Source organism: Pelodiscus sinensis, chromosome 30 (assembly GCF_049634645.1).
Source record: "Pelodiscus sinensis isolate JC-2024 chromosome 30, ASM4963464v1, whole genome shotgun sequence".
Taxonomy (NCBI): domain Eukaryota; kingdom Metazoa; phylum Chordata; order Testudines; family Trionychidae; genus Pelodiscus; species Pelodiscus sinensis.
The window spans coordinates 10,208,745-10,236,180 of NC_134740.1; the positions used below are offsets into that span (position 1 = coordinate 10,208,745).

The 27,436-nt window shown below is 48.5% G+C and overlaps 1 protein-coding gene across 1 annotated transcript; it reads left to right on the forward strand.

The window, feature by feature from the left end:
• Positions 1-4,230: 4,230 nt before the first annotated feature.
• On the forward strand, positions 4,231-26,072 carry LOC102459172 (cathepsin G-like). Its single transcript, XM_075912130.1, has 9 exons — positions 4,231-4,362; positions 13,197-13,254; positions 14,610-14,729; positions 14,868-15,053; positions 17,253-17,311; positions 23,669-23,817; positions 24,237-24,372; positions 24,654-24,917; positions 25,620-26,072. The coding sequence occupies exons 1-9, from the start codon at positions 4,231-4,233 to the stop codon at positions 25,764-25,766; spliced, it is 1,251 nt and encodes a 416-aa protein (XP_075768245.1). The 3' UTR covers positions 25,767-26,072.
• Positions 26,073-27,436: the final 1,364 nt, after the last annotated feature.

Here is a 27,436-nt window from a genome sequence, read left to right on the forward strand (position 1 = left end):
TACTCAGGAGAGGCTGCAGGGGTCCCAATAGCCCCTCGGCCCCAGGTAGTTCAGGGGAAGACCCTCAATCACCCCACAGTCCCCTACCCTGCATGGGCCCCTCTCCGCACACCCCCAGCGCCCTTCCCCCACTCACCAGCCCAGCCCCCAGGGGCATGAGGAAGGCCCAGGGGAGCAGCCCCAGCACCAACCGCTTTATCGTCAGATCTATCCTGGGCATGTCATGCAGCCTCTCCCTCCGGCCTGAGACTTTTATGGACCAGGTGGGGACAGGGCCACATACTCTCCTGTCTGGGAACATCCACTGGAGATCGGCCATGGGGGGAGATGCCCATTGGGGCAATTCTCAGGTCACAGCCACGCCCACCTAGCGGGAGATTTCCTCTCTGTTCCGGTCCCTGACCTGGCGCCATGGCCAACAGAGTCCCTGCCCATCCGTCTGCCTGAGGATGCGGCTAACACAGCGGCTCACAGCCTGGTCCTGGCTGTGGACGTGACTAACGCTGCCCCACCCTAGCCAGCAGTGTCAGAAACCCTCCAGGGCTCTTCTGCAGCAAGATCCCTTGGCCCCTAGATTTCAGGGGCAGGCCAGGAGGCACAAGGCATGAACCTACAGGCCAGACACACTCTGTGTCAGCAGCCTCCAGCCCCGCACTGTGGGCAAAGCCAGGGCAGATCGAGAGCGTGGAGATCTGCAGACCTGTCCAGCCGGCAGTGCTGCAAGGAGATGGCTCTTCTGAGGGTTTTGGAGATGGAGAGGGGACTCTCCTCTGGAGCTGGGCCTAGTAGATTTTGGGGACCCCTGTGTGCAAAACAGCATCATCACCCCATGACGGGGGCACCGGCTCCTGGCTTCTCTGGACTCCAGGATGGTGCCAAAAATGTGGGGGTCTGGACTGAGGCAGGAGTTGGGTGAAGAAGGGGGCAAGGGCTTCAGTGGGAGCAGGAGCCCGGGGGTGCGGCTATGGCCAAGATATTTGGAGTGCCAGGGAGGTTGGTGGCAGGAGTGCGGTGCCGAGTCTGGGTTTGAGTTCTGGGAGGTGGCTGAGGGCTGGGCCAGAAGGTTGGGCGTTGAGGCTCAGGGTGGGCGTTAGGATGCGGGAGGGGCTCAGGGATTGGGGTGCAGGGCATATACCTGGGAAAGTGCCCCTTTCCTGATGTAAGTCTCAGGGATCTGCCTTTGGCTGGGATGTCAAAGGGAGTTAGGCACCCAAACCCCTCTGAGGAGCAGGGCCTAGATGGTCTTATTCCTTATTGTGATTACGGCTCTTCCCTGGTTCTCTGAATCCTGTCAGCCACCCCATGCTCCTCCCCCAAGCCTGGGCCTTTCACACACCGAACCTCCCAGTGGCCAACATGTCAACCCAAAGAGCCCCAAGAAAAGGGTTGCATGGGATTTCCTTCCATAGAGCGATAGAACTCTAGGGCAGGAAGAGACCTTAGAAGGTCACCGAGTCCAGCCCCATGCCCAAAGCAGGACCCAACTTAACAGAATCCTCTCCCTGTTGGGGGTGGAAGCGGGGCGGATTTGCACACACATAGTAGTGAGCATCACAGGTCCAGCCATTTCCGCATCCCATCTCCCACAGGGGCTAGTCTCGGATGCTCCTGGCCCACATTCCAAACGGCTGTGGAGCCCTGTTCAGGTGGGTCCAGCACTGGCCAGATTGGGGAGAAGAGTCTAGAACGATGCATGAGAATCCTGAGGTAACTAGAATAGATCTTTCTGGACAGGAATGGGGCTAGGACGGATGTTTGGGCAACTAGAACAAAGTCGAAAAGATCCCGATGGAATGTGATGGATCTAGAATGGATGTGTGGTGATGTAGAGGAAACTAGAATAGATCTCTATTGACGTGGATAGATCTACAATGGAGGTATGAGTATCTAGAGTAAACTAGAATAGATCTCTATGGATAGGGATGGATCTAGAATGGATGTGTGGAGATCAACAGGAAACTCACAGGTTGTCTGAATGGTTCCTAAGAAGGCTGAGCTCTGGCATGGTCCATTGTCTTGGTTGACGGCCCATCGGCTCTCTCTCGCTCCGCCGCTGGTCGTGGGTTAGATTCATGTCCTGTATTTGAAATACAGATTCATTGTCCGTACTCCTCTCCTCAGACACAAAGATGACACACGCTCAGAAATAGGACATATTCTATTGGGCCGATCCTCACGCTTCCAATGACACCTCACATGGCCCGTCTTGTATAAATCTCTCCCCCAATCATGGAGCTCTATATTGTAGAGGTTCATGCGTCTGTCTGTCTGTGAGTCTGTTCAAGGACTCCTCCTACACTGTAAGAACTAAGCCAGGGGTGGGCAATTAATCTGTGGCAATGCACCAGGGTTCACCTCCATTCCCTCCCGATGGATCACTTATGTGCCTCTGAAGGAACAGGCAATTGCAGCTCTCATGGGTTAGGAAGGTTGATCCTTGGCCAATGGGAGGTGTGATATGCTGTATGTGCAGAGAAAATAAGATGGGATGGACCCTGACAGAGGGTAACCCTGGCCGATAAGCCCCACCCCCCACATCAGTTGAGACTTCCGTATTGGCTTCATGAGAAGCAGCTCGATCTTCAGCACTCCGTCAGCCCTCCCAATTTCTCTGCATGGGGACGTCCTTGCTGCGTTGACATCTTCGGGCCTGTGACGGCGCGTTGGGTTTTTCCCGTCTCCTGCACCCCCGTAATGGCACGAACAGACTCCACCGGCCAGTAGAATAGAAGGAGTTTATTGCTTCTCCAGGATACAGCACTGCAGAGAGGTAATCTGGTTATAACAACTGGGGCTAGGAGGCCTCAGTACCCCCCCTTGAGATGGGGGGGTGGCTGGGCCCTACAATCCCAGACCCCTCCCTAGCTCCTTCTCCCCTGCTTCCCAGACTGAAACTAACCTTCCAGCCCTGCCCCCTAGCCAGGGGCAGCATTTCACCTTCCTTTCTTTCTCTCCCTGGGGGGTAGCTGGTCAGACAGGTTTGGAGCCCCCTTTGTATAATGACTCACCCCCTGCCCTGCTGGGCCATGCTACAGGCAGCAGAGGTCACCCACAGCCCACTGCCCAGCATAGCAACCAGCAAGGGCCGTATTCTGGTATTCACTACGTCACAGGACCGTATTCTGCTGCTCCTGCCTCTCCTTAGGATCAAGGATGTGACCATTTTGGGATCTCTTTCACCTCCATCACCTTTCACCTCCCAAGTTGCAACTAGTACCTCCTGGTCCGTCAGGGGGATCCTGACTGGTTTGGATGCCAAGCTATCAAGCACCGATACTTCAGTTGCCCTTCCACCCACTGTCCTGATGCTCCTGCCTTGGAGCGGCCCCCCTGGGAGACTCCTCCCTCCCACAACCTGCCCAGGAAGGAGAAGAGGGGGTGCTGATGTCAGGGTGTCCCTCCCCTTCCACGCCTGTATCCCATCTCCACACAGAGAGAGGGGGATGGAGGGATCTTGGCAATTCAAATCTCTACCATTCTCTCACATGGTGTGTCTCTGAAAGTCTCACAAACACACACTGCCCTCCCCTTGCATCTCCCACTCACCAACACACACGTGGGGGACTGTGGTTACTCCTGGTACTGTTCACAACATGGGCTAGTTTGGGTTCATGATTCGTCTGGGCATTGTCTCAGTTTCATTTCCTCTCTTATGCCTGAATTGAATTTTGAGGAGTGAGTTCTAAAATGGAGAAGTAGTACAAGGGCCCTACCATCAATCAAACATTAGTCCCGCCCCCTGTCACCAGAAGTCCCGCCCTTGGGGGTAACACATCCGGGGTCAAGAGGGACAGGTGACCAGAAGTAAGGGGTGTCATGTGACCCTCTAAGGACTCGCCCCGCCTCCCTCTACGGACTCGCCCCGCCTCCCTCTACCAATCAGGAAGGGTTTTTTTTCCCTGTGGGACCACCCTGCAAGCTGCTTTGACCAATCGGGGGGGCAGTTCCAGGACCCATTGACCAGACCAGAAGCGGGTCGTGTGACCCCTCTAAGAGCTTCCCATGACACCCTCTGCCAATCAGAGCATAGCACTTCCCCATAAGTTCTAGCGCCACACAAAAGGAGGCCATCTTGTTCCAATAGCGCATGTTTCAGAGAGCATGCAAACGCTGAGCGGAAACATGGCTTCTTTCACCAACTTTGTTTTGGTGCCGAGAAGAAAGCGCTACATCAGCGACAGTTCCGAGGAGGAAGGAGAAGTTGAAGGGAGCCCTTTGGCCCAGCCACTGATGGATACACCGGAATCTGACGCCAAAACCCAACCGCTCATGAGGCAGCCCGACGAGCTAGATGGCCTGCAGGAGGAAGGTGACCACGGCTCCCAGAAGTTGGAGAAGATGCATGGAAAAGAAGCCAAACAGGTAAATGAAACATCGAAGTTGGGGCATCATGGGGTTAGGAAACCGCGATTTAGTAAACTTTAAAAAAAAATGACCAGAGCGTCTTACATTATTTCTTTCTGGCAATTTCTCAACAGCTCGACAATGCCTTTCTAGCTGACCCTCAGACCCAGGACAGCATTGCATCGGACAAGGAAGACGAATCAGGCCCACCTTGTTTTTGCTCAACACCGATACAAAGCATTGAAGAGAACGCCAGGGTCGACGGCCATGAAGAATTCAGGGGGTGGCTTGGCATTGACCTAGTTGAGCCAGTGCCACATCCTAAGCGTAAAAAAGTTATGTGCTCTATTGTACGCGTTGCTGTTTATACCGTCCTTAGCCACTGTCTTAGGGTATGTCTACACTACCACCCTAGTTTGAACTAGGGTGGTAACATAGGCAACCGGACTTGCAAATGAAGCCCGAGATTTGAATTTCCTGGGCTTAATTTGCATAAAGCCGGGCGCTGCCATTTTAAAATGTCCGTTAGTGCGGACTCAATGCTGCACGGCTACACGCGGCACGGACTAGGTAGTTCGGACTAGGCTTCCTATTCGGAACTACCTGTACTCCTCCTTTCACGACGTTGGAATTTAAAACTCTACAAGCACCCCCACCCCTGTTTTTTACAACTGTCACAAGGAGGCGCAATGTTCCATTGAGGTGCAACTCTATTTCTCTGGAACAGCTTTGCGGTCTGGTTTAAAAAATCCTCAGCAGACAGTTCATCCCTAGTTCTTCTGACTGAAAACAAAGGGTTAGTTAAATTATGGCTCTCTAAACGTAACTGAACATAATCAGAGCCTACCCTACCATTAACGTCATCTAGAACTAACTGTATTCCCCTACGCATGGCTTCAATAACCTGTTTAACTGAATTTATTTGCTCAAGATTGACAAAATGAAATGCCTCACAATACACTTACCCCACAAATCTAGGTACTTCACATTGCCAACTTCTCTCTCTCTCCATATACAACTCTGGATTTTCACAGGCACTTGAGGGTTCCTCTATGGGCCCATCAGGGGCATCTTCTGCCTCAGACGCTATTTCAGAGTCAGAGCGGTCTCTGTGAAATTCATCAGGACTAGCCAGGGACCCATCTACAGACTCACCACCCCGCAGGTCAGATAAGCCATTTTGTGAGCCTCCAGCAGGGGGCATCTCTTTTTGGTATTTTTTTCCTCATCACCTCTTTAGCCTTTTTTAAAAAATTTGCAGTGATCTTGGCCTGGAACTTATTGGAGGCCACCCATTTATTCGCCAAATGCTGTCCCCCCTCTTTCTTTTAGGCCCCCTGAGGATACAGAGTTCCTCAGTTTTCTGAATGAAGCATCAAACTCTTCCCCCATACTAGAATATGGGGGAGCTGTGATGAGCTTATGGTTTTGGGAGAATGGTTTGTCAGTCCTTGGTTTTTTATTCACAACCCCTAGAGCGCGTGCTCCGGGTTTGTGAATGTGTGTGGTTTTGCGCACGTTCAGAACCCCTAGAGCGCCTGCTCCGGGTTTGTGAATGTGGGCATTTTTGCTCACAGTTTCCTCAGGGCTTGGTGTGGCAGAGCCGCTGAGGAACTGGAGTTGTGTTTGTGTGGCTGCAATGCCTCGGCATTATAGGAGTTTTCAGTCCTTGGTTTTTTATTCACAACCCCTAGAGCGCGTGCTCCGGGTTTGTGAATGTGTGTGGTTTTGCGCACGTTCAGAACCCCTAGAGCGCCTGCTCCGGGTTTGTGAATGTGGGCATTTTTGCTCACAGTTTCCTCAGGGCTTGGTGTGGCAGTGGCCGCTGAGGAACTGGAGTTGTGTTTGTGTGGCTGCAACACCTCGGCATTGCAGGAGTTTTCAGTCCTTGGTTTTTTATTCACAACCCCTAGAGCGCGTGCTCCGGGTTTGTGAATGTGTGTGGTTTTGCGCACGTTCAGAACCCCTAGAGCGCCTGCTCCGGGTTTGTGAATGTGGGCATTTTCGCTCACAGTTTCCTCAGGGCTTGGTGTGGCAGAGCCGCTGAGGAACTGGAGTTGTGTTTGTGTGGCTGCAATGCCTCGGCATTATAGGAGTTTTCAGTCCTTGGTTTTTTATTCACAACCCCTAGAGCGCGTGCTCCGGGTTTGTGAATGTGTGTGGTTTTGCGCACGTTCAGAACCCCTAGAGCGCCTGCTCCGGGTTTGTGAATGTGGGCATTTTTGCTCACAGTTTCCTCAGGGGTTGGTGTGGCAGTGGCCGCTGAGGAACTGGAGTTGTGTTTGTGTGGCTGCAACACCTCGGCATTGCAGGAGTTTTCTGTCCTTGGTTTTTTATTCACAACCCCTAGAGCACGTGCTCCGGGTTTGTGAATGTGTGTGGTTTTGCGCACGTTCAGAACCCCTAGAGCGCATGCTCCGGGTTTGTGAATGTGTGTGGTTTTGCGCACGTTCAGAACCCCTAGAGCGCCTGCTCCGGGTTTGTGAATGTGGGCGTTTTCGCTCACAGTTCTCAGGGCTTGGTGTGGCAGTGGCCGCTGAAGAACTGGAGTTGTGTTTGTGTGGCTGCAATGCCTCGGCCTTACAGGAGTTTTCAGTCCTTGGTTTTTTATTCACAACCCCTAGAGCGCGTGCTCCGGGTTTGTGAATGTGTGTGGTTTTGCGCACGTTCAGAACCCCTAGAGCGCCTGCTCCGGGTTTGTGAATGTGGGCATTTTCGCTCACAGTTCTCAGGGCTTGGTGTGGCAGTGACCGCTGAGGAACTGGAGTTGTGGTTGCATGGTTGTTTCTTACCAGAGTCTTTTGCTTTGTCCTTGGGTTTAACGTATGTGAGGTTCGGACCGCCCGGATGCTTCATCTGCATTCTTGTGCTGTTTTACGTTGTTAAGGGTCTCAAAGCAGATTCCTGGTTCTTTGGCGGTTCTGGAGGAGGTGTCCTTGTAGCTCTGTCTACAGCATTGTCAGAAAAGTTGTCCATGCCTGTGAGGTGGGGGAAAAACATTTTTTTTTGTAAAAACACAACAACAACACATCTAAACTTTACCATCTCTCTCACCCACATCTGTGTATTTACTTAAAACCTCAGAACAACCAAACCAATAAGCAAAATATGTTTACTGGGCTTCATCGATCCATCGGTCACTGATGCCGGTGAATTTTCCTTTTCAGCTGTCTCTCTCCTTTTTCTTTTGAGCTCGTTTTCCCTCTGGTCTAAGGACCTCTCACGTTTTGACTTTACTGTGGAGCAAACAACATTATTATAAAACACATGAAACCCTCTTGTAAACTTTAAAATCATTAGCGTGTTTTTCTATTTAAAAAGTTATAGCTTCAAAAACAAAATAATCCACTTCAGGCTGTACAACAAACACCAGTTTTGAGTTTATTTCTCCCACTTAAAAAAACAAACAACAAAAACCCACAATTTTTTTAAATACATCTCATTTTGCAGGATAAAAGCCAAAACTGCTTTTAAAACCCCTTGTTAGTTTCAACAAACCAAGTACTTAAAAAAACCCTACACCTATGCCTTGCACAGCCCCTTCCCCCCCCTCCACACACACACTAAACAGCAGCTTTATAACACACACCAAACCAAGTTGGCAGCCGTATACTTTTCAAAACCCACATGCATTTAACACATCACATTTTGTACAGAAAAAGCAACCCACCAAACACTCTATACCAGCAGTTTGCCAATGTCAGGGACTTTAACCCGGACGGCCTCCGTTCATTGTCTGACCGCAAAGAGACAGGCAACACCAGCAAGATCCAATCACAAGCTCTTTATTGAATAGTGCGCACTACAATAGAGAGCAGCCCGTCTCCTAAGTGAACCAGCTCTGATTTCAGTAACAAGTAAGATTATATAGACAGTTCTGTCGTGTCATAAAACATTTGCCCAAGCATCTCAGCCTCCCCTTAATTAGTTAGAAGCTTCTAGTGTTAATGCGTATACTTCATGGCCTTAAGCAATTCATAATACGTCAACAGCTTTCCCATCAGCCCAGAAGGCAAGTACCAAACAACAAAGAGACAGGGAGTTAAAACAACAGAGGGCAGAGACAGTTCGTTAAGATCAGGGTGAGAACAGAAACAGGGAGTTACCTTCTCAGTTCTCAAACTAGCTGTTCCCATCACAGGCACAGCCTTTCACTTACTTTACTTCTGCAACTCAAGCAAGTATGTAGGGAGCGCCCCCTTGCTTGAACTATGTCTCTAGTTCTGCTCAGGGACTACTTAGAAACTTTTGTTAACCTCTTTCCTTGGTCTGTCTTAACATAACTGCACTGGGCCCAATTCTCTAGGGCCTAACACCAACATCTATTTTAAAAACACACCTGTGTCTGTGTCAAACTCCATCACACACACACCTTCAAAAACTCCCCACAACGGTTTTAAAACCATTTGCAACTCTATTTTTTAAAAGCAGCAGTATGCAACAAACTGTTTTTTAAAAACCACTTATCTGTAGCATAAGCCCCTGAATCACCCACAACTTAACCCCTACTGCCAGTTTTTTTTCAAATAAAAACCCCAGGTAAAAACACTCCACCTTTTTGTAACCATCCCAGATACTTTTAGCCTAACCCCACCACTTCCTCCCCCAACTCAGAATTGAACATTTATTTTGAAAACACATTTGGCACAGAAAGAACAACCCACCAACCAGCAGTTTGCCAACATATAGTTTAAAAACACCAATAAGCTCCCCCACAATTAAGTTTTGAGAAAAAAACCAACTCACAATTTAAACATTACAATTACTTAAAAGAAAAAAATAACCCACACGCTTTAAAAAATGATTATGGATAGTTACCTTCTACCACAGGGTAAAGGCATGCTGGCACAGGGCTATTCTATTTTCCCCTATGTATATTAGGGACTATGGAATAAAGAACAAGCAAAAAAATGTGAGTTAAGATTACCCCCAAATGCTTCAAACCCCATTTTAAAAACACACCTAGGTCTTGCACAGACCTCATCTCTCTCTCACAAATTACACACACACACACACACACACACACACACACACACACACACACACCCCCCACATAACTTTAAAAGCCAATTGCAAAAAAGTTACTTTTCACTATGGGATAAAGTGGTGCAGGCACATGCTTGTTCTGTCCCCCCCCCCCAATGTGTGCTTGGGCCTTAAGGTTAAAGAATAAGCACAAATGTTAGTTAGTATTACCCAGGGTTTTTTTCAACAGTATTAAGCACAACTACAGTTAAAAATGGTTTTTACCTTGGCCTGGTGGGGAACTGCAGCTTAAAATTACTGGTTCCATGTTAAACAGATCACACTACAATAAAGATAGCCACCATTATTTTACTGAGAGAGCATGGCCAAAGAGTGGCATTACATAATATATATATTTTCAAAGTTAAAAACAGGGAACATACCTTCTCCTGTAGCACTCCAGCAGCCATTCAAGAAAGTTTCTGTTGAAAAGGACAGTCTCCAAACTACCTAGGTTTTTGATACCTTCCTAACACATTGTTTCAAACAACTTCAATGTAGTAACTAGCAGGTGAATTTGATCACTGCAACTCTGAAATAATAGATCCTTAAAGACTTTAGGCACCCCTCCCTAGCATTGCCCTTTGGTGATCTGGGGTGGAAGAATTAAGCTGTCTCCACAACTGAGTTGCTTTCGGCTATATTTTTTTTTCTTTTAGTTAAAATATTTTTTTTGTAGGGCTTTCTTACAGTATTAACAGTAAAAGCACCAATCCTTAACGTAGCTGTACCCATTTCCACGTGGAGACCCTTTGCAGATATCAATACATGTCTTGGGGTTTGTTTTTTTTAAACATGCTTCTTTCATGCTGAAGGCTTGGGGTTTAAATGAAATGCTTTTAAATGTTTGATTGTCTTTAGAGCAAATGCTTGTTCTACAGTATGGGTAAAAGTTGGAAACATTTCAGTTTGGGGTTAGACCCTTAATTTTTTTTAACTTTTAATGGCTAAAAAAAAGTAGCCCCTAGCATTTAACCAACTCCTGGGTCATATTTAAACTGTCCAAGAGCCTTTCTACCAACTCCTGTGTCCTTTAAACTGTCCAATAGCATCTGCAAACTCCTGAGGTGTTATTTAATTAGATATTCATTAGAGCCCACCTATCCAACCCATCAAATTTAATTACTGAACATTACCCTCACTTAAGGGTAAGTGGTCACACCTAATCTGAACCATTGACTAGAGCCCCTGGCTATTCAGTGAGGTGCGGTTAAACCATTGAGTTTTTGTCTAATCAATCCTAACTGGGGGGAGGGAGGGATTTTTTTCTTTTATTTAAAAAAACAAAACATTTTGAGGGGTTTTTCCTTCCCCTGAGTTTCTACCATACATCTTTCATAGTCTTTTTCTTAAGCAGGGTTCTGTGACTTTTTGTACACACCAGACAGTCAATATAACGCTCTAAGCAGGCATCTTTTGGCTTGGTCATGGTCTTTAAAACACTGTGAGGATCTTGACTGAATTGCACTGCATTTACCAAAGTCACCCCTTGTGCTAAGTGTTCTTGAGTTAAGCACAGACATTGCATAGCATTACCTACGGCAATAACAGTATTTAATAACGGACTATGGAGCACTTTAAAGACTAACAAGATGGTTTATTAGGTGATGAGCTTTCGTGGGCCAGACCCACTTCCTCAGATCAAATAGTGGAAGAAAATAGTTTCAAGGGAATCCTCTGAACTGTCATTCATGTTAAAATTCGACACTCTCCGGGAAGGAATGAACAAAGGCTCAAACTATCTTACCCATTACCAAGATAGCTTCCCCAATTATCACCTCTAATACCATTAGCTCACAGACATCTCACTCTCCCCACCTCTAATATAATTAATTCACAGACACTTACCTTCCTTCCTTCCCCTCCCCTGCATCCCCCTCCTGTTCTGAAATGTGATTTGTCCTTTTCATATGTGTTCATTTTTTTTAATTGTATCCTTTGGTATATATGGTTGTGACTTCCACTATTTTCTTCCACTATTTGATCTGAGGAAGTGGGTCTGGCCCACAAAAGCTCATCCCCTAATAAACCATCTTGTTAGTCTTTAAAATGCTGCATAGTCCTGTTTTTTGCTTCAGCTACACCAGACTAACACGGCTACATTTCTATTAGTATTTAATAAGCTTTCCAAACACAGTTCAGCACATAGGCCCCGGAGCTTGCAGTTTATATCCTCTGGAGTCCAAGTCACACAGTCATGGTACCACTGGGCTGGTGCATCTATGACACAACCCTCACAGTCCTCAAAAAGCTTTTCCCTAAGGGTATGTCTACACTACCACCCTAGTAGTAGATTTGAATTTCCCGGGCTTCATTTGTATAAAGCCGGGCGCCGCCATTTTTAAATGTCCGCTAGTGCAGACTCCGTGCCACCCAGCTACACACGGCCAGGACTAGGTAGTTCGGACTAGGCTTCCTAGTCCGAACTACCGTTACTCCTCGTGAAATGCCAAAACCCTGCTTAAGAAAAAGACTATTTGTAAGATGTCTAAAAGGATGAAGTTAGAAAATGGTGAGGGGACACACATGAGATATAAAACGTGGTAGCTGTAAATATCTCTTGAAAAGGGGCTTTTGTGACTATCTTCTCTCAGAAGGTTTGTGTGATCCTTACATGAGTAAAAGTTTTAGTGGAACACATGGTCTGTATGTTTTTTAAATAAAATCATTTAAAAAAATAAAGTTTGTGAGAATCCATTTTGTATAAAGAGGCCCATTTCCTGAAAAAGCCTGAAAGATGTATGGTAGAAACTCGGGGGAAGGAAAAACCCCTCAAAATGTTTTGTTTTTTTAAATAAAAGAAAAAATCCCTCCCTCCCCCCAGTTAGGATTTATTAGACATGAACTCAATGGTTTCACCGCACCTCACTGAATAGCCAGGGGCTCTAGTCAGTGGTTAGGTTTAGGTGTGACCACTTACCCTTGTTGAGGTTAATGTTTACTAATGAAATTTGATGGGTTGGATGGGGGGGCTCTGATGAATATCTAATTAAATAACACTTCAGGAGTTTGCAGATGCTATTGGACAGTTTAAATATAAGCCCTGGGGTTGGTAGAGCGCTATTGGACAGTTTAAAGGACACAGGAGTTGGTAGAAATGCTATTGGACAGTTTAAATATGACCCAGAAGTTGGTTAAATGCTAGGGGTTACTTTTTCTAGCCATTAAAAGTTAAAAAAAAAATTAAGGGTCTAACCCCAAACTGAAATGTTTCCAACTTTTACCCATACTTTAGAACAAGCATTTGCTCTAAAGACAATCAAACATTTAAAAGTATTTCATTTAAACCCCAAGCCTTCAGCATGAAAGAAGCATGTTTAAAAAAAACAAACCCCCAAGACATGTATTGATATCTGCAAAGGGTCTCCACGTGGAAATGGGTACAGCTACGTTAAGGGTTGGTGCTTTTACTGTGAATACTGTAAGAAAGCCCTACAAAAAATATATTTTAACTAAAAGGAAAAAATGTAGCCGAAAGCAACTCAGTTGTGAAGACAGCTTAATTCTTCCACCCCCAGATCACCAAAGGGCAATGCTAGGGAGGGGTGCCTAAAGTCTTTAAGGATCTATTATTTCAGAGTTGCAGTGATCAAATTCACCTGCTAGCTACTACGTTGAAGTTGTTTGAAACAATGGGTTAGGAGAGTATCAAAAACCTAGGGAGTTTGGAGATTGTCCTTTTCAACAGAAACTTTCTTGAATGGCTGCTGGACTGCAACAGGAGAAGGTATGTTCCTTGTTTGTAACTTTGAAAATATATATATTATGTAATGCCCCTCTTTGGCCACGCTCTCTTAGTAAAATAATGGTGGCTATCTTTATTGCAGTGTGATCTGTTTAACATGGAACTAGTAATTTTAATCTGCAGTTCCCCACCAGGCCAAGGTAAAAACCATTTTTAACTGTAGTTGTGCTTAATACTGTTTAAAAAAAACCCTGGGTAATACTAACTAATATTTGTGCTTATTCTTTAACCTTAAGGCCCAAGCACACATTGGGGGCGGGGGGATTGACAGAACAAGCATGTGCCCATAGTGAAAGGTAACTTTTTTGCAGTTGGCTTTTAAATTTATGCGGGGTTTGTGTGTGTGTGATTTGTAAGATAGAGAGATGAGGTCTGTGCAAGACCTAGGTGTGTTTTTAAAATGGGGTTTGAAGCATTTGGGGGTAATCTTAACTCACATTTTTTGCTTGTTCTTTATTCCATAGTCCCAAATATACATAGGGGAAAATAGAATAGCCCTGTGCCAGCATGCCTTTACCCTGTGGTAGAAGGTAACTATCCATAATCATTTTTAAAGCGTGCGGGTTATTTTTTTTCTTTTAACTAATTGTAATGTTTAAATTGTGAGTTGGTTTTTTTTCTCAAAACTTAATTGTGGGGGAGCTTATTGGTGTTTTTAAACTATATTTTGGCAAACTCTTGGTTGGTGGGTTGTTCTTTCTGTGCCAAATATGTTTTCAAAATAAATGTTCAATTCTGAGTTGGGGGAGGAAGTGATGGGGTTAGGCTAAAAGTATCTGGGATGGTTACAAAAAGGTGGAGTGTTTTTACCTGGGGTTTTTATTTGAAAAAAAACTGGCAGTAGGGATTAAGTTGTGGGTGATTCAGGGGCTTATGCTACAGATAAGTGGTTTTTAAAAAACAGTTTGTTGCATACCGCTGCTTATAAAAAAATAGAGTTGCAAATGGTTTTAAAACCGTTGTGGGGAGTTTTTGAAGGTGTGTGTGTGATGGAGTTTGTGACAGACAAAGGTGTGTTTTTAAAATAGATGTTGGCAAACTGCTGGTAAGGTGTGTTTGGTGGGTTGCTTTTTCTGTGCAAAATGTGATGTGTTCAATGCATGTGGGTTTTGAAAAGTATATGGTTGCCAACTTGGTTTGGTGTGTGTTATAAAGCGGCTGTTTAGTGTATGTGTGTGGAGGGGGGGGAAGGGGCTGTGCAAGGCATAGGTGTAGGGTTTTTTTAAGTACTTGGTTTGTTGAAACTAACAAGGGGTTTTAAAAGCAGTTTTGGCTTTTATTCTGCAAAATGAGATGTATTTAAAAAATTGTGTGGGTTTTTGTTGTTTGTTTTTTTAAGTGGTAGAAATAAACTCAAAACTGGTGTTTGTTGTACAGCCTGAAATGGATTATTTTGTTTTTGAAGCTATAACTTTTTAAATAGAAAAACCCCTAATGATTTTAAAGTTTACAAGAGGGTTTCATGTGTTTTATAATAATGTTGTTTGCTCCACAGTACGGTCAAAACATGAGAGGTCATTCGACCAGAGGGAAAAGGAGCTCAAAAGAAAAAGGAAAGAGACAGCTGAAAAGGAAAATTCCCCAGCATCAGTGACCGATGGATCGATGAAGCCCAGTAAATATATTTTGCTTGTCGGTTTGGTGGCTCTATGAGGTTTTAAGTAAATACACAGGTGTGGGTGAGAGAGATGTTAAGTTTAGGTGTGTTGTTGTTGTGTTTTTACAAAAAAAATGTTTTTCCCCCACCTCACAGGCATGGACAACTTTTCTGACAATGCTGTAGTCAGAGCTACAAGGACACCTCCTCCAGAACCGCCAAAGAACCAGGAATCTGCTTTGAGACCCTTAACAACGCAAAACAGCACAAGAATGCAGATGAAGCATCCGGGCGGTCGGAACCTCACATACGTCAAACCCAAGGACAAAACAAAAGACTCTGGTAAGAAACAACCATGCAACCACAACTCCAGTTCCTCAGCGGTCACTGCCACACCATGCCCTGAGGAAACTGTGAGCGAAACGCCCACATTCACAAACCCGGAGCACGCGCTCTAGGGGTTGTGAATAAAAAACCAAGGACTGAAAACTCCTGCAATGCCGAGGTGTTGCAGCCACACAAACACAACTCCAGTTCCTCAGTGGCTACTGCCTCACCAAGCCCTGAGGAAACTGTGAGCGAAAACACCCACATTCACAAACCCGGAGCAGGCGCTCTAGGGGTTCTGAACGTGCCCAAAACCACACACATTCACAAACCCGGAGCAGGCGCTCTAGGGGTTCTGAACGTGCCCAAAACCACACACATTCACAAACCCGGAGCACGCGCTCTAGGGGTTCTGAACGTGCGCAAAACCACACACATTCACAAACCCGGAGCACGCGCTCTAGGGGTTGTGAATAAAAAGCCAAGGACTGAAAACTCCTGCAATGCTGAGGTATTGCAGCCACACAAACACAACACCAGTTCCTCAGCGGTCACCACCACACCAAGCCCTGAGAACTGTGAGCAAAAACGCCCACATTCACAAACCCGGAGCACTCGCTCTAGGGGTTGTGAATAAAAAACCAAGGACTGAAAACTCCTGCAATGCCGAGGTGTTGCAGTCAACAAACACAACTCCAGTTCCTCAGCAACTACTGCCACACCAAGCCCTGAGAACTGTGAGCAATGCTGTAGTCAGAGCTACAAGGACACCTCCTCCAGAACTGCCAAAGAACCAGGAATCTGCTTTGAGACCCTTAACAACGCAAACCAGCACGAGTGCAGGTGAAGCATCCGGGCGGTCGGAACCTCACATACGTCAAACCCAAGGACAAAACGAAAGACTCTGTTAAGAAACAACCATGCAACCACAACTCCAGTTCCTCAGCGGTCTCCGCCACACCATGCCCTGAGGAAAGTGTGAGCAAAAACGCCCACATTCACAAACCCGGAGCAGGCGCTCTAGGGGTTCTGAACGTGCGCAAAACCACACACATTCACAAACCCGGAGCACACGCTCTAGGGGTTGTGAATAAAAAACCAAGGACTGAAAACTCCTGCAATGCCGAGGTGTTGCAGCCACACAAACACAACTCCAGTTCCTCAGCGGCTACTGCCACACCAAGCCTTGAGAACTGTGAGCAAAATTGCCCACATTCAGAAACCCGGAGCACGCGCTCTAGGGGTTCTGAACGTGCGCAAAACCACACACATTCACAAACCCAGAGCATGCGCTCTAGGGGTTGTGAATAAAAAACCAAGGACTGACAAACCATTCTCCCAAAACCATAAGCTCATCACAGCTCCCCCATATTCTAGTATGGGGGAAGAGTTTGATGCTTCATTCAGAAAACTGGTGAACTCTGTATCCTCAGGGGGCCTAAAAGAAAGAGGGGGGGACATGATTTGGAGGATAAACGAGTGGCCTCCAAAAAGTGCCAGTCCAAGATCACTGTAAATTTTTTAAAAAAGGCTAAAGAGGTGATGAGGAAAAAATACCAAAAAGAAATGCCCCCTGCTGGAGGCTCACAAAATGGCTTATCTGACCTGTGGGGTGGTGAGTCTGTAGACTGGTCCCTGGCTAGTCCTGATGAATTTCACTGAGACGGCTCTGACTCTGAAATAGCGTCTGTGGCAGAAGATGCCCCTGATGGGCCCAAGTGCCTGTGAAAATCCAGAGTTGTATATGGAGAGAGCGAGAAGTTGGCAACGTGAAGTACCTAGATTTGTGGGGTAAGTGTATTGTGAGGCGTTTCGTTTTGTCAATCTTGAGCAAATAAATTCAGCTGAACAGGTTATTGAAGCCATGCGTAGGGGAATACAGTTAGTTCTAGATGACGTTAATGGTAGGGTAGGCCCTGATTATGTTCAGTTACGTTTAGAGAGCCGTAATTTAACTAACCCTTTGTTTTCGGTCAGAAGGTCTAGGAACGAGCTGACTGCTGAGGGTTTTTTAAACCAGACCTCAAAGCTGTTTGTGAGTAATAGAGAGTTGCACCTCAATGGAACAATGCGCCTCCTTGTGACAGTTGTAAAAAAACAGGGGTGGGGGTGCTCGTTGAATTTAAAACTCTATCCTTAGTAGTCAAATTATTCATAAAAAGAGACGATGTTTAGTAGACTTGGCTTACACCGGTACCAATCTGTGTTTTGCAGGCGGGCTCTTGGCCGTCCTGTCCTATCGTAAACCTACGGATGCCAAATTGTTAGAGGGGGTGAGAGAGCTTCCCGAGAAACTGGGGTGGTCAGATCCAAAACAGGTTATGCTCAGTGACGTAGCAAAGTTTGAACAGCATTTAGGAGTTAACATACAGGTGGTGCTGTATACGGCGAAAGGCAGCTGGGGCTTTTTTAAAATGAGGGGCCTGGTGTACCCCAAGACCATTTTATCCTGTTGCACGATGAGCATTATTATGGGGTTCTGGATGTGAAAAAGTTGTTCGGAGCGAAAAATTGAGTTTTACCACACAGTGTACAGTCACGACCACTCTTGCAGGTACTGTTGCCGCCTCTGCTTGAGCAGAACGTGCTCAGACAGCGTGGGTGTCCTAGCTGTAGACCATTTTGTCGATCCAAAGAGTTCTTAGTCAGACACACAGAGTGCGCATCTCAAAAACAAGTCGAATGCCTGTCTAAAACTTTGTGTGATGTGTGTCAGTCTTATGTGGACAAGTGACGGTGCTGTAAGCAGTGTAAGGGCTTTCTTGTTGGCAACATTGACAGTCATTTATGTTTTCTGGACAGCCTTAGCCCGAATCCTCGGAAAGTATATTTTTTATGATTTCGAATGCACGCAGGAGACGGGGTTGCACACCCCCAATTACATTTTTGCTATGGCCGTAAAACCAGAAAAATCCTGGGAATTTAAGTGTAGGGAGTGTCTCTCTATGTTCGTTAAGACATTTATTGGCAAAGAGTTCCTTGACAACACATTCATAGCACACAATTCCAAAGGCTACGATGTGTACTTAGTCGTGAGACAGCTACTGAAGGAAAAGATGTGCCTAGAAATGATCACTCAGGGTAGTAAACTAATGTGTGTGAAAGTTAAGGCCATGGGCATTTGTTTTATAGACTCGTTAAACTTCTTGCCCATGAGGGTGTCATGGGAAGCTCTTAGAAGGGTCGCATGACCCACTTCTGGGCGGGTCATCCGATCCTGGAACTGCCCCCCGATTGGTCAAAGCGGCTCATGGGGTGGTCCCACATGGGGGGGAAAAAACCCTTCCTGATTGGTAGAGGGAGGCAGGGCGAGTCCTCAGAGGGGTCACATGACACCCCTTATTTCCAGTCACCTGTCCCTCTTGACCCCATATGTATTACCACCAAGGGCGAGACTTCCGGTGACAGGGGAGACGGGACTGCTGGGGTAGGGGGCGGAGCTAACATTTGATTGATGGTAGGGCCCTTGTACTACTTGGGGAACCTGCCAAGGTTGGGGTTGTGATCCCCATGGTAAGTGGTGCTCCTGGACGGGGCTGACATGTCCCTGAAAAAGGCAGAGAAGGGAGTGCTCCCACGCAATCCTTGCCGGAAGACACCTCTCCTGCAGCTTCCACTGGTCGATAACAGGGAGCTGTGGCCAGTAGAAGCTGTGGGCTCGGTGCCTGTCAGAGTGGGGCAGAACATGGCACCATGGAGCCATCACTGTACACGCCAGCTGCTTTCAGGAGTGCGGCAGAGCTAGGACAGGCACAAGCTGCCTTAACTCTACTGCTCCACCAAACAGAAGCCGTCTCAGTGGGCTTACCAACCAACAGTACATGTATGAACAGTCCATACAAAATTAGCCTCAATTGGACATGTCCATAAAATATGTAGGTGGCCGTAAATTTCATAAAAGCACAATACAATTTCAAAAACCAGCAATTCTTCTATAGCAATTACATTTTCTCTGTGCTGCTTCAGTCTTTGTACTGCAGAGCAGCGGAAATTAGACCTTTTAGTTGTTTATTTAGGTCAATGGTTATTTAGGTGCATTAGGAGGAGCGTGGCCAGCAGATCCAGAGAAGTGATTATTCTCCTTTATTCAGCTCTGGGGAGGCCACATCTGGAGGATTGTGTCCAGTTCTAGGCCCCACACTACAGAAAGGATGTGGACGCATTGGAGAGGGTCCAGCAGAGGGAGACGAAAATGATTCCGGGGCTGGGGCACAGGACCTACGAGCAGAGGCTGAGGGATGTGGGTTTGTGTAGTCTGCAGAAGAGAAGAGTAAGGGGGGATTTGGTAGCAGCCTTCTGTGATGGCACGTTGGGGTCCCCTGTCTCCTGCACCCTGAAATGGCACGAACAGACTCCACTAGCCAGTAGAATGGAGATAGGTTATTGCTTCTCCAGGATATAGCACAGCACAGATGTAATCTGGTTACAGGAACTGAGGCTAGAAGGCCTCAGTGCCCCCCCTTGAGATGGGGGAGTCCCAGCCCCCCTCCCCAGCTTCTTCTCCCTTGCTTTCCAGACAAGAACTAACTCAATCTCCTCCAGCCCTGCCCCCCAGCCAGGGCAGCATTCACCTTCCTTAATTCCTCTCCATGGGGGTTAGCTGGTCGGACCGGTTGAGAGCTCCCTTTGCATAATGACGCATCCCTGTCCTTCTGGGCTGTGGTACCCGTCCCTGTCCTTCTGGGAAGCCAGTGGGGTTACCACAGACCCATAGAAACCAGCAAGTTCCCTCCCACTACGTCACACCTTCAACTCCCTGAAGGGAGGTTCCAAAGAGGCTGGAGAAAGGCTGTTTTCAGTAGTGACAAATGGCAGAACAAGGAGCAATGGTCTCAAGTTATAGTGGAGGGGGGTGTCTAGATTGGGTATAAGGAAAAACTCTATTTTCTAGGAGGGTTGTGAAGCACTGGGATGCAGAGGCCCAGGGCAGCACAATTTTGCGGTTCCCCCACCCCTCCCGCTTTGACATGGCGCATGCGTGGGGCCTTGGGTAGCATGGGACCCAGGACAGCCGCCCCGCTTGCCCTGCCTTAAATCTGCCGCTGCTGGGTTCCCTAGGGAGGTGGTGGAACCTCCATCCCTAGAGATTTTTAAGTCCCAGCTTAACAAAGCCCTGGCTGGGTTGATTTAATTAGGATTGGTCCTGCCTTGGGCAGGGGGCTGGACTTGATGACCTCCTGAGGTCTCTTCCAGCTCTATGGTTCTATAATTCTATGACAGGCCTGACAAGTACACCATCAACCAGAGACAGGAGCACCCTCCTCTGAGTTCCAGGAAATATCTCACAACCACTCCTGAGCCAGCTAATGGGCAGCTAATGGGAGCCAGGACTCCTGGGTGCTTTCCCATGAATCAGAAATCAGAACATGAACCTGTAGGAGAGCATTTTAGCCTTTCTGGCCCCTCGATCATAGGTTTAAAGGTAGCCATTCTTCTACAAAAGGATTTCACTAGCCAATTGCAGAGACAGTCTGTAGAATCTCAAATTGACAGATTTGGTACCGTTACCCTGGGCTTGAACAAAAACATTAACTGGTTAACGCACTACAAAGCTCATTTCCCCTGCCTTTGATATTTGCATTTTCACATCAAAAGCAATGAAAGGGACACATTCAGCCTCGTTACGGCACTTCATGAACACAGGTCCTACAATTGACAGGAAACAACTTTTGCTGTACTATTTACCATACAGTCTGTTGTTTCTGCTCCAACACACCAATGAAGTGGGTTTCACCCACAACTTCATGATCATAGATACATGAAAAAAAATCTATATTTGTTAGTCTCTACCGTATCCAAGTCTGTAGCGGGGGGAGGGGGCCTCCTCATTTTTTTTTTAAAGAGTGCGCTAATTCCTTTATTCAAATGTCATACGCTACTTAAGGAAATTCCCTCTGAGAATCCGTGCATAGCTTACCTTATCCCTGACACCATTATGACGGTTAACGTTGCACAGAAACATCGGTAAACTTGGCCGGTTTTCCATGACCCTATGCTACCTGGTAGAAACGCGGTGTCCATCCTTTAGTGGCCATCTCTTTGTACACCCAGTCTGGGCATCTCTGGTTTTCATTTCTGGATCCCTCTGTTAGACTGTGATGGTCTAACAGAGGAGAGAGAGCTCAGTGGTTTGAGCAGTAACCTGCTAAACCAAGGGTTGTGAGCTCAAACCTTGAGGGGGTCATTTTGGTATCTGGGGCAAATCCGTCAGGAATTGTTCTTAGCCCTGCCATGAGGGCAGGGGACTGGACTTGATGACCTCTCAAGGTCCCTTCCAGCTCTGTGAGATAGGTGTATATCTCTGTACACCAATGGGAGTAGATCTGTCACCATCAAGAGACACTCTGGAGGAGCTCTGTAGCCTTTTGAGGTCAATGAACACCCAACCATCTGCATCTCAGTTCTTACTCGATTCATTCCAGTGGAGGCTGTTCCATTCCTGATTACTCCATTGACCTGTAGATGGTTTTGAGATCAGTGCAAATCCCTGGGCATCAGAGAGTCCATTCTAGACAGACCTAGAGCTCCATACTTTTATTCGAGACCCATCTTCCCACCCTTCCAGTATTGGACCACCCACCACTTGGACACGGCTCTTTGCTCCAGTAGGGGTCACACGGGGATTGGCTGGGACCATCCACACAGACATGGCTGGACCAGGGATGCTCCTGGCTCTGTTGGGAAATGACACCTCCCCCACTAGCCAGGGACCACCTCGACAGGGGATGTGGCTCTTAAACTGAATGGGGCAGACATGTCTGCCACTGGACATCTCTGTGTATCAGAGGGGGAAGAGATCCTTTGGGTGTCAGGTACACCAGGCCCGAGGTGCGAGGCTGGTCTCAAGGGGATCAGAGCCACCTGGCACACAGAGGACAGGGTGTGATTGCTCACCCAGCAGATAATGCTCCATGTGGATGTTTACAGCCCTGTTTCTGACTCTGGTGGTTGGGGAGGGGCACTGTTACTCACATCCTCCACCAGGGCCAGGCAGTGGGTGGCCGTGTTAGCCACATCCTCAGGCAGACAGAAGGGCAGGGGCCCTGTTGGCCATGGTGCCAGGCTAGGGACTGGGGCAGAGGAAACCCCCTGCTAGGTGGGTGCGGCTGTGACCTGAAGGTCACCTTGACCCATGGCACATCTCAAATGGATGTTCCTGGAGTGTACGTGGCCTGTGGTTAGCAGACCCAGCCCCCCCCTCCTCTCCTGCCTGGTCCATATAAGCATCAGGCCGGAGGGAGAAGCTCCGTGCCTGGCCCAGGATGGCTCTGACGATGCAGCGCTTGGTGGTGGGGCTGCTCCCCTGGGCCTTCCTCCTGCCCCCTGGGGGCTGGGCTGGTGAGTGGGGCAAGGGCGCTGTGGGTGTGCGGAGAGGGGCCCATGCAGGGTAGGGGGCTGTGGGGTGAATGAGGGTCTTCCCCTGAACTACCTGGGTCCAAGAGGTTCTTGGGACCCCTGCAGCCTCCCCTGAGTACCTCTGGGGCTCTCGGCCTGTGGGGGTGGGTGGATCAGCCCCCAGAGGGCTTCTCTGAGACCCCACTTTGAAGATGTGCACCCTACTTGGAGATGGAATGAGCCACCGGCAGGGCAGCTGGGGAGTTACAAGAAACAGATGGTGGAGAGGGGCAGGAAGAGCAGGGAGCTAAGGGGAAGGGCTCGGACCCGAGAAACTTGGGATCCTTTCCCAACTCAGCCCAGGATCTCGGGGGGGAAATTAAACCTGTCTCTGGGGCTTTTGTTACCATGGGTTGCTGGTGGAGATTTGGCACCTAAACCCCTTAGGAATACACTCCCGGGGAATACAGTTCCCCATTGAAAGATGAAAATGATTCTGTTTCTGAACTCGACGCTGTTCAGGGAAGGGGTTGTGGGTCGGCCCAGTGACTATCCCAGTAAGAGGTCCCTGACCTGGGTCTAGGTCCCACCATAAAGCCAATCGGTGTGATTTCTTATAGAGGAGATTTTCCAACACTCCAGCCTGCCGGCCTGGCGCCTTCTCCGAGTAGATCTCCCGAGCAGATCCTTGTTTTCCCCAGAGACATTCTCACTTGGCATTTTTCAATCCCAACACTAACATTTTTCAGCCACCAAAGCCTGAAAATTGTCCTTAGAAATATCTCAGGACTGGAAGGAAAGAACTAGGAGCAGAAGAAAAAAAAATACCCAGGATGGAGGGGAGAGAGAGTTCCCTGGCGTAGGGTTCATTCAATAAAAGCCACTTCCCCTGGCACCAGTATTTCGGTGAGTCGGGCGTGGAGTCGGCCTCATCTCTGTGGTTGGGTGGAGAAACATGCAGAGAAGCTCCGTCCGTGCCCTGCTGGGGAGTGGCTGGACCAGCCTGGGGTGACTTTGGCCCACAGTGCGGTGAGCACAAGGCGAAGCAGGGTGAATAGTGCCCCGCTCCCGATTTGTCCACTCAGTGAGGTTAGAGTTGCAGATTTCCCTTCCAGCCAATGCGGGCCCGGTGTGGGGCAGAGCTGGGCAGGGGGCAGAGATCCAGAGACACGGATGCTCTGAGGGAGGATCAGAGAGGGAGGGAAGACCCTTTGAGGCTATCAGTGTGGATGGGGAGTTGGATCCCAGCCCAGCGAGTTGAGGGGGCTCTCTGTATGGACCTGGCCTCCCCCCAGGTGAGATCATCGGGGGGAAAGGAAGCCTGGCCCCACTCCAGGCCCTACGTGGCGTATCTGGAAATACAACGCAGAGATGAGAGGATTAGATGTGGTGGGTTCCTGGTGGCGGAGAACTTTGTGCTGACGGCTGCTCGTTGCCAGGGAGAGTAAGTGCCTCTGGGCTGGGATGTGGGGGTGGGTGGGGTCAGTGGAGGATGGGGATCCGGGAGCTCTGGTGTCAGCATGAGGGGGGCAGGGAAGGAGCAGAGGGAGGCCAGGCTGGGGGAGCAGAGCCCAAGGGTCTGACCTGCTCAGGGGGCGTCGGAAAGTCTCTAGGGGCCTCTGTGACCCACGGATGAAACCCAGCACTTGGCAAATCAATGGGGCTAAAGCACAGGACAGAGAGGGGTCATAGCCCCAGGGCAGCTCTGCAGGGTGCTGGGCTGGGGAGCTTGGGAGGAGCAGACACTCAAGGGGAAGGGAAGGAACTTGAGACCCATTCAGAGAGTCCCAGGCTGCCCTGTCCCAGCAAGAGAAGAATTAGTGAGCCAGACCAACGTTAACAGGTTGCTCTTGCCTTTCGCAGCAACATCACTGTGCTCCTGGGAGCCCATAACGTCAAGCTTCGGGAACAGCACCGACAACGGATCCAAGTCTGCCGGCAGATCCCCCACCCCCAGTACAATAGGGAGACTTTAAACAATGACATCATGCTGCTGCAGGTACCGCCCCATCCCATCCCCCAGCCCCAGTGACCTCACACTGCTGCAGGTACCACCCCCATCCCATCGCCCACCCCCAGTGACCTCACACTGCTGCAGGTACCACCCCATCCCATCCCCCACCCCCAGTGACCTCACACTGATGCAGGTACCGCCCCCACCACATTCTCTGCCACCAGTGACCTCACACTGCCTCAGGTTCGACCTCTGTCCCATTTCTTGATTTGTTTTTTCTCCATCTAAGACGCACGTATGTTTCCTGTTTCTCTTTGCCCCAACAGCTGAGTCACAATGCGACACTGACCAGGGAGGTGGAGCTGCTCCGTTTACCGACTGGTCATTGCAGAGTGTGCCCAGAGACCTTGTGCAACGTGGCTGGCTGGGGTATGACCAGCTTAACCACAACAACCAACACCCTTCGGGAAGTGAACCTGTCGGTGGTGGCTGATGACCTCTGTAAGAAGGAGTACCGCAACTATTTCCCCTCCACAATGCTATGTGTAGGAGACTCTGACAACCCCCCCTACCGAAAGTCAACTTACCGGGTAAGGAGTTAATTGGCTAACGTGTCCATGGTGTCACAGGCACAGGCAGGGGGAATTTGTAGTGGAAGAGCTGTCAGAGCGCAAATAATTACCTGTTGGGGACCATGCATCAGCCAAGACCAGAGATCGCAGGGCAATAAGCGACCATGCCCAGGGACAAGACAGCTACAAACGGCCACAGCCAGAGGTGACAGGGCTCTCAGTGGCCAAGCCGGAGGTCCCATTGCTCATCCCCAATCCTTTGATGAGTGGATATTCCATCATTATCCATTGATACACGGCGGGCTGATCTTGATGTAGAAATGGGTGTCACCATATTTGAGATGCTAACACGCAGCCGATACTTCCAGCTTCAGACACAATGGTCAGGCGGGGATTTAAATAGGACAATCACACGTAATAGCTTATAACTTTACGAAGGACGCCTTACATGCCATGCCTTGTGTAAGTTTGATTATACTTATGTGACAATGGGGACTTAGTAAGTGTGGTTGCTCATCTCTCTTTGCATACGGCGTTGGAAAGAAGGTCAGGCTAAATAACGACGGGCATTTCTGGTCTAAATTCCCAGAGTCCTTCATCATCTTCTTCTCAGTGTGAATTCAGTTTTTCACATGTTTTGGGTTTATCGGCACAGACAGCCTGGGAGATCTGTGTGTGATCGAGACATTAACTCTTCTCTTCTGGCTTGTTCTGGGACAGGGTGATTCTGGGGGCCCTCTTGTGTGTGATGGAGTGGCGGAAGGCATCGTCTGCAAAGGCAAAAGGAACAGCGCTAAGTCTCATGTTGTGTTCACTCGGATTTCCCACTTTGTGCCCTGGATCAAAGCCAACATGCAGCAAATCTAACAACGCCGACCTGATCTTCTGCTACACAACCTGCTTCTGGACACATGGGATCAGATCTTCCTCTGAGTCTGGGCCCAGCTATCTAGCATTGATTTCCCCACCCCTCTGAGCTAGCTGTTCCACTACCCTGGGGCTGGGCTGGACGGGAGCGGGCATACTTGGAGCAGAAAGCCCATGTACCATGTCCCTTCCTGCTTGTGTCCTGCGTGGCCCCTGCAAAATGCAGAGGAAACTGTGTGATGGGTCCTGGTAGGTAGGTCACTCATGCTACTGGTGATGCATTAAATGGCTTTTCAGCAGTAAAAGCTGCTGCTGGTGTCTGAACCCTAACCCTGGACTCCTGATTGACTGATTGTGACAGGTGGAGGCCTCCCCCAGCCCTGAGTCCCCGTGAGTGAATCTGGGTTTGGGGCTGATGGTGGGGAGAGGGAGAAACTTCTCATGTGGGGAGAAGGGGAAAAGGCTCCAGTACGGGCAGGCCCTTAGCCCAGGTCAACATGTGAACCCACCAGTAGCCCATTTGGATCCAGTCAGAAAAGGCTAGGGCTTAAAGCCATATATGTACCTACGTAACCAGCTAGATACGGTGTATGTGGATAGGCAGGTAGGTAGATAGAGGGGGTTGTGTGGGGATAGATAGATAGATAGATATTGGTTAGAGAAATATTTAGAGCAAGATAGGCATATGGGGACGGATGGATAGAAGGATGGACAGACAGGTGGGTGGGTGGGAATTGGAAGAGTAGACTTTTGCAGCTGGAACTCTTTCAAACCCGTCCTGTTTCTGTTCTAGACGTAGCGGCCTCGGGAGTCAGGACAAGCAATGGCACAAATTGCTTTTCTCTTCTGAGTAACCTTTGTCAAGCGGAGACTTAAAGACCTCTAGGGATGGAGACTCCACTACTTCCCTAGATAACCCATTCCAGTGCTTCACCACCCTCCTAGTGAAATAGTTTTTCCTAATATCCAGCCTGGATCTCTCCCACCACAACTTGAGACCATTGCTCCTCGTTCTGCCATCTGTCACTACTGAGAACAGCCTCTCTCCATCCTCTTTGGAACCCCCCTTCAGGAAGTTGAAGGCTGCTCTCAAATCCCCCCTCACTCTTCTCTTCTGCAGACTAAACAGACCCAACTCCCTCAGCCTCTCCTCATAGGTCATATGCTCCAACCCCTTAATCATTTTGGTTGCCCTCCGCTGGACTCTCTCCAATACGTCCACATCCTTTTTGTAGTGGAGGGCCCAAAACTGGACACAATAGGCCAGATGTGGCCTCACCATAACCCAATAAAGGGGAATAATGACATCTCTGGATCTGTTGGCAATGCTCCTCCTAATGCAAGCTAATATGCCATTAGCCTTCTTGGCTACCAGGCCACACAGTTGACTCATCTCCAGCTTCTCATCAGCTGTAACCCCCAGGTCCTTTTCTGCTGAACTACCACTTAGCCCATCGGTCCCCAGCCTGTAACAATGTTTGGGATTCTTCCGGCTCAAGTGCAGGACTCTGCACTTGTCCTTGTTGAACCTCTGTAAGGTCCACTCCCTCCTGGCCTGGCAGGTCCAGCAGCAGCTCTGGATGGCAAAGCTCTGGGTGGATGCATCAGTACCCGAATTGCTGACTTTTGCAACTTGACTTTATTACTGGCTGGCAACAGATTCCTCTTGT

Bases quoted from the DNA above. Each gene is read 5' to 3' on its own strand.
- LOC102459172 (XM_075912130.1), top strand. From the start codon at position 4,231: ATGGATACACCGGAATCTGACGCCAAAACCCAACCGCTCATGAGGCAG. The intron at 13,255-14,609 runs GTAAAAACCATT...TTTGCTCCACAG, and splicing joins CAGTTCCCCACCAGGCCAAG to TACGGTCAAAACATGAGAGG. The intron at 24,373-24,653 runs GTACCGCCCCAT...TTGCCCCAACAG, and splicing joins ATGACATCATGCTGCTGCAG to CTGAGTCACAATGCGACACT.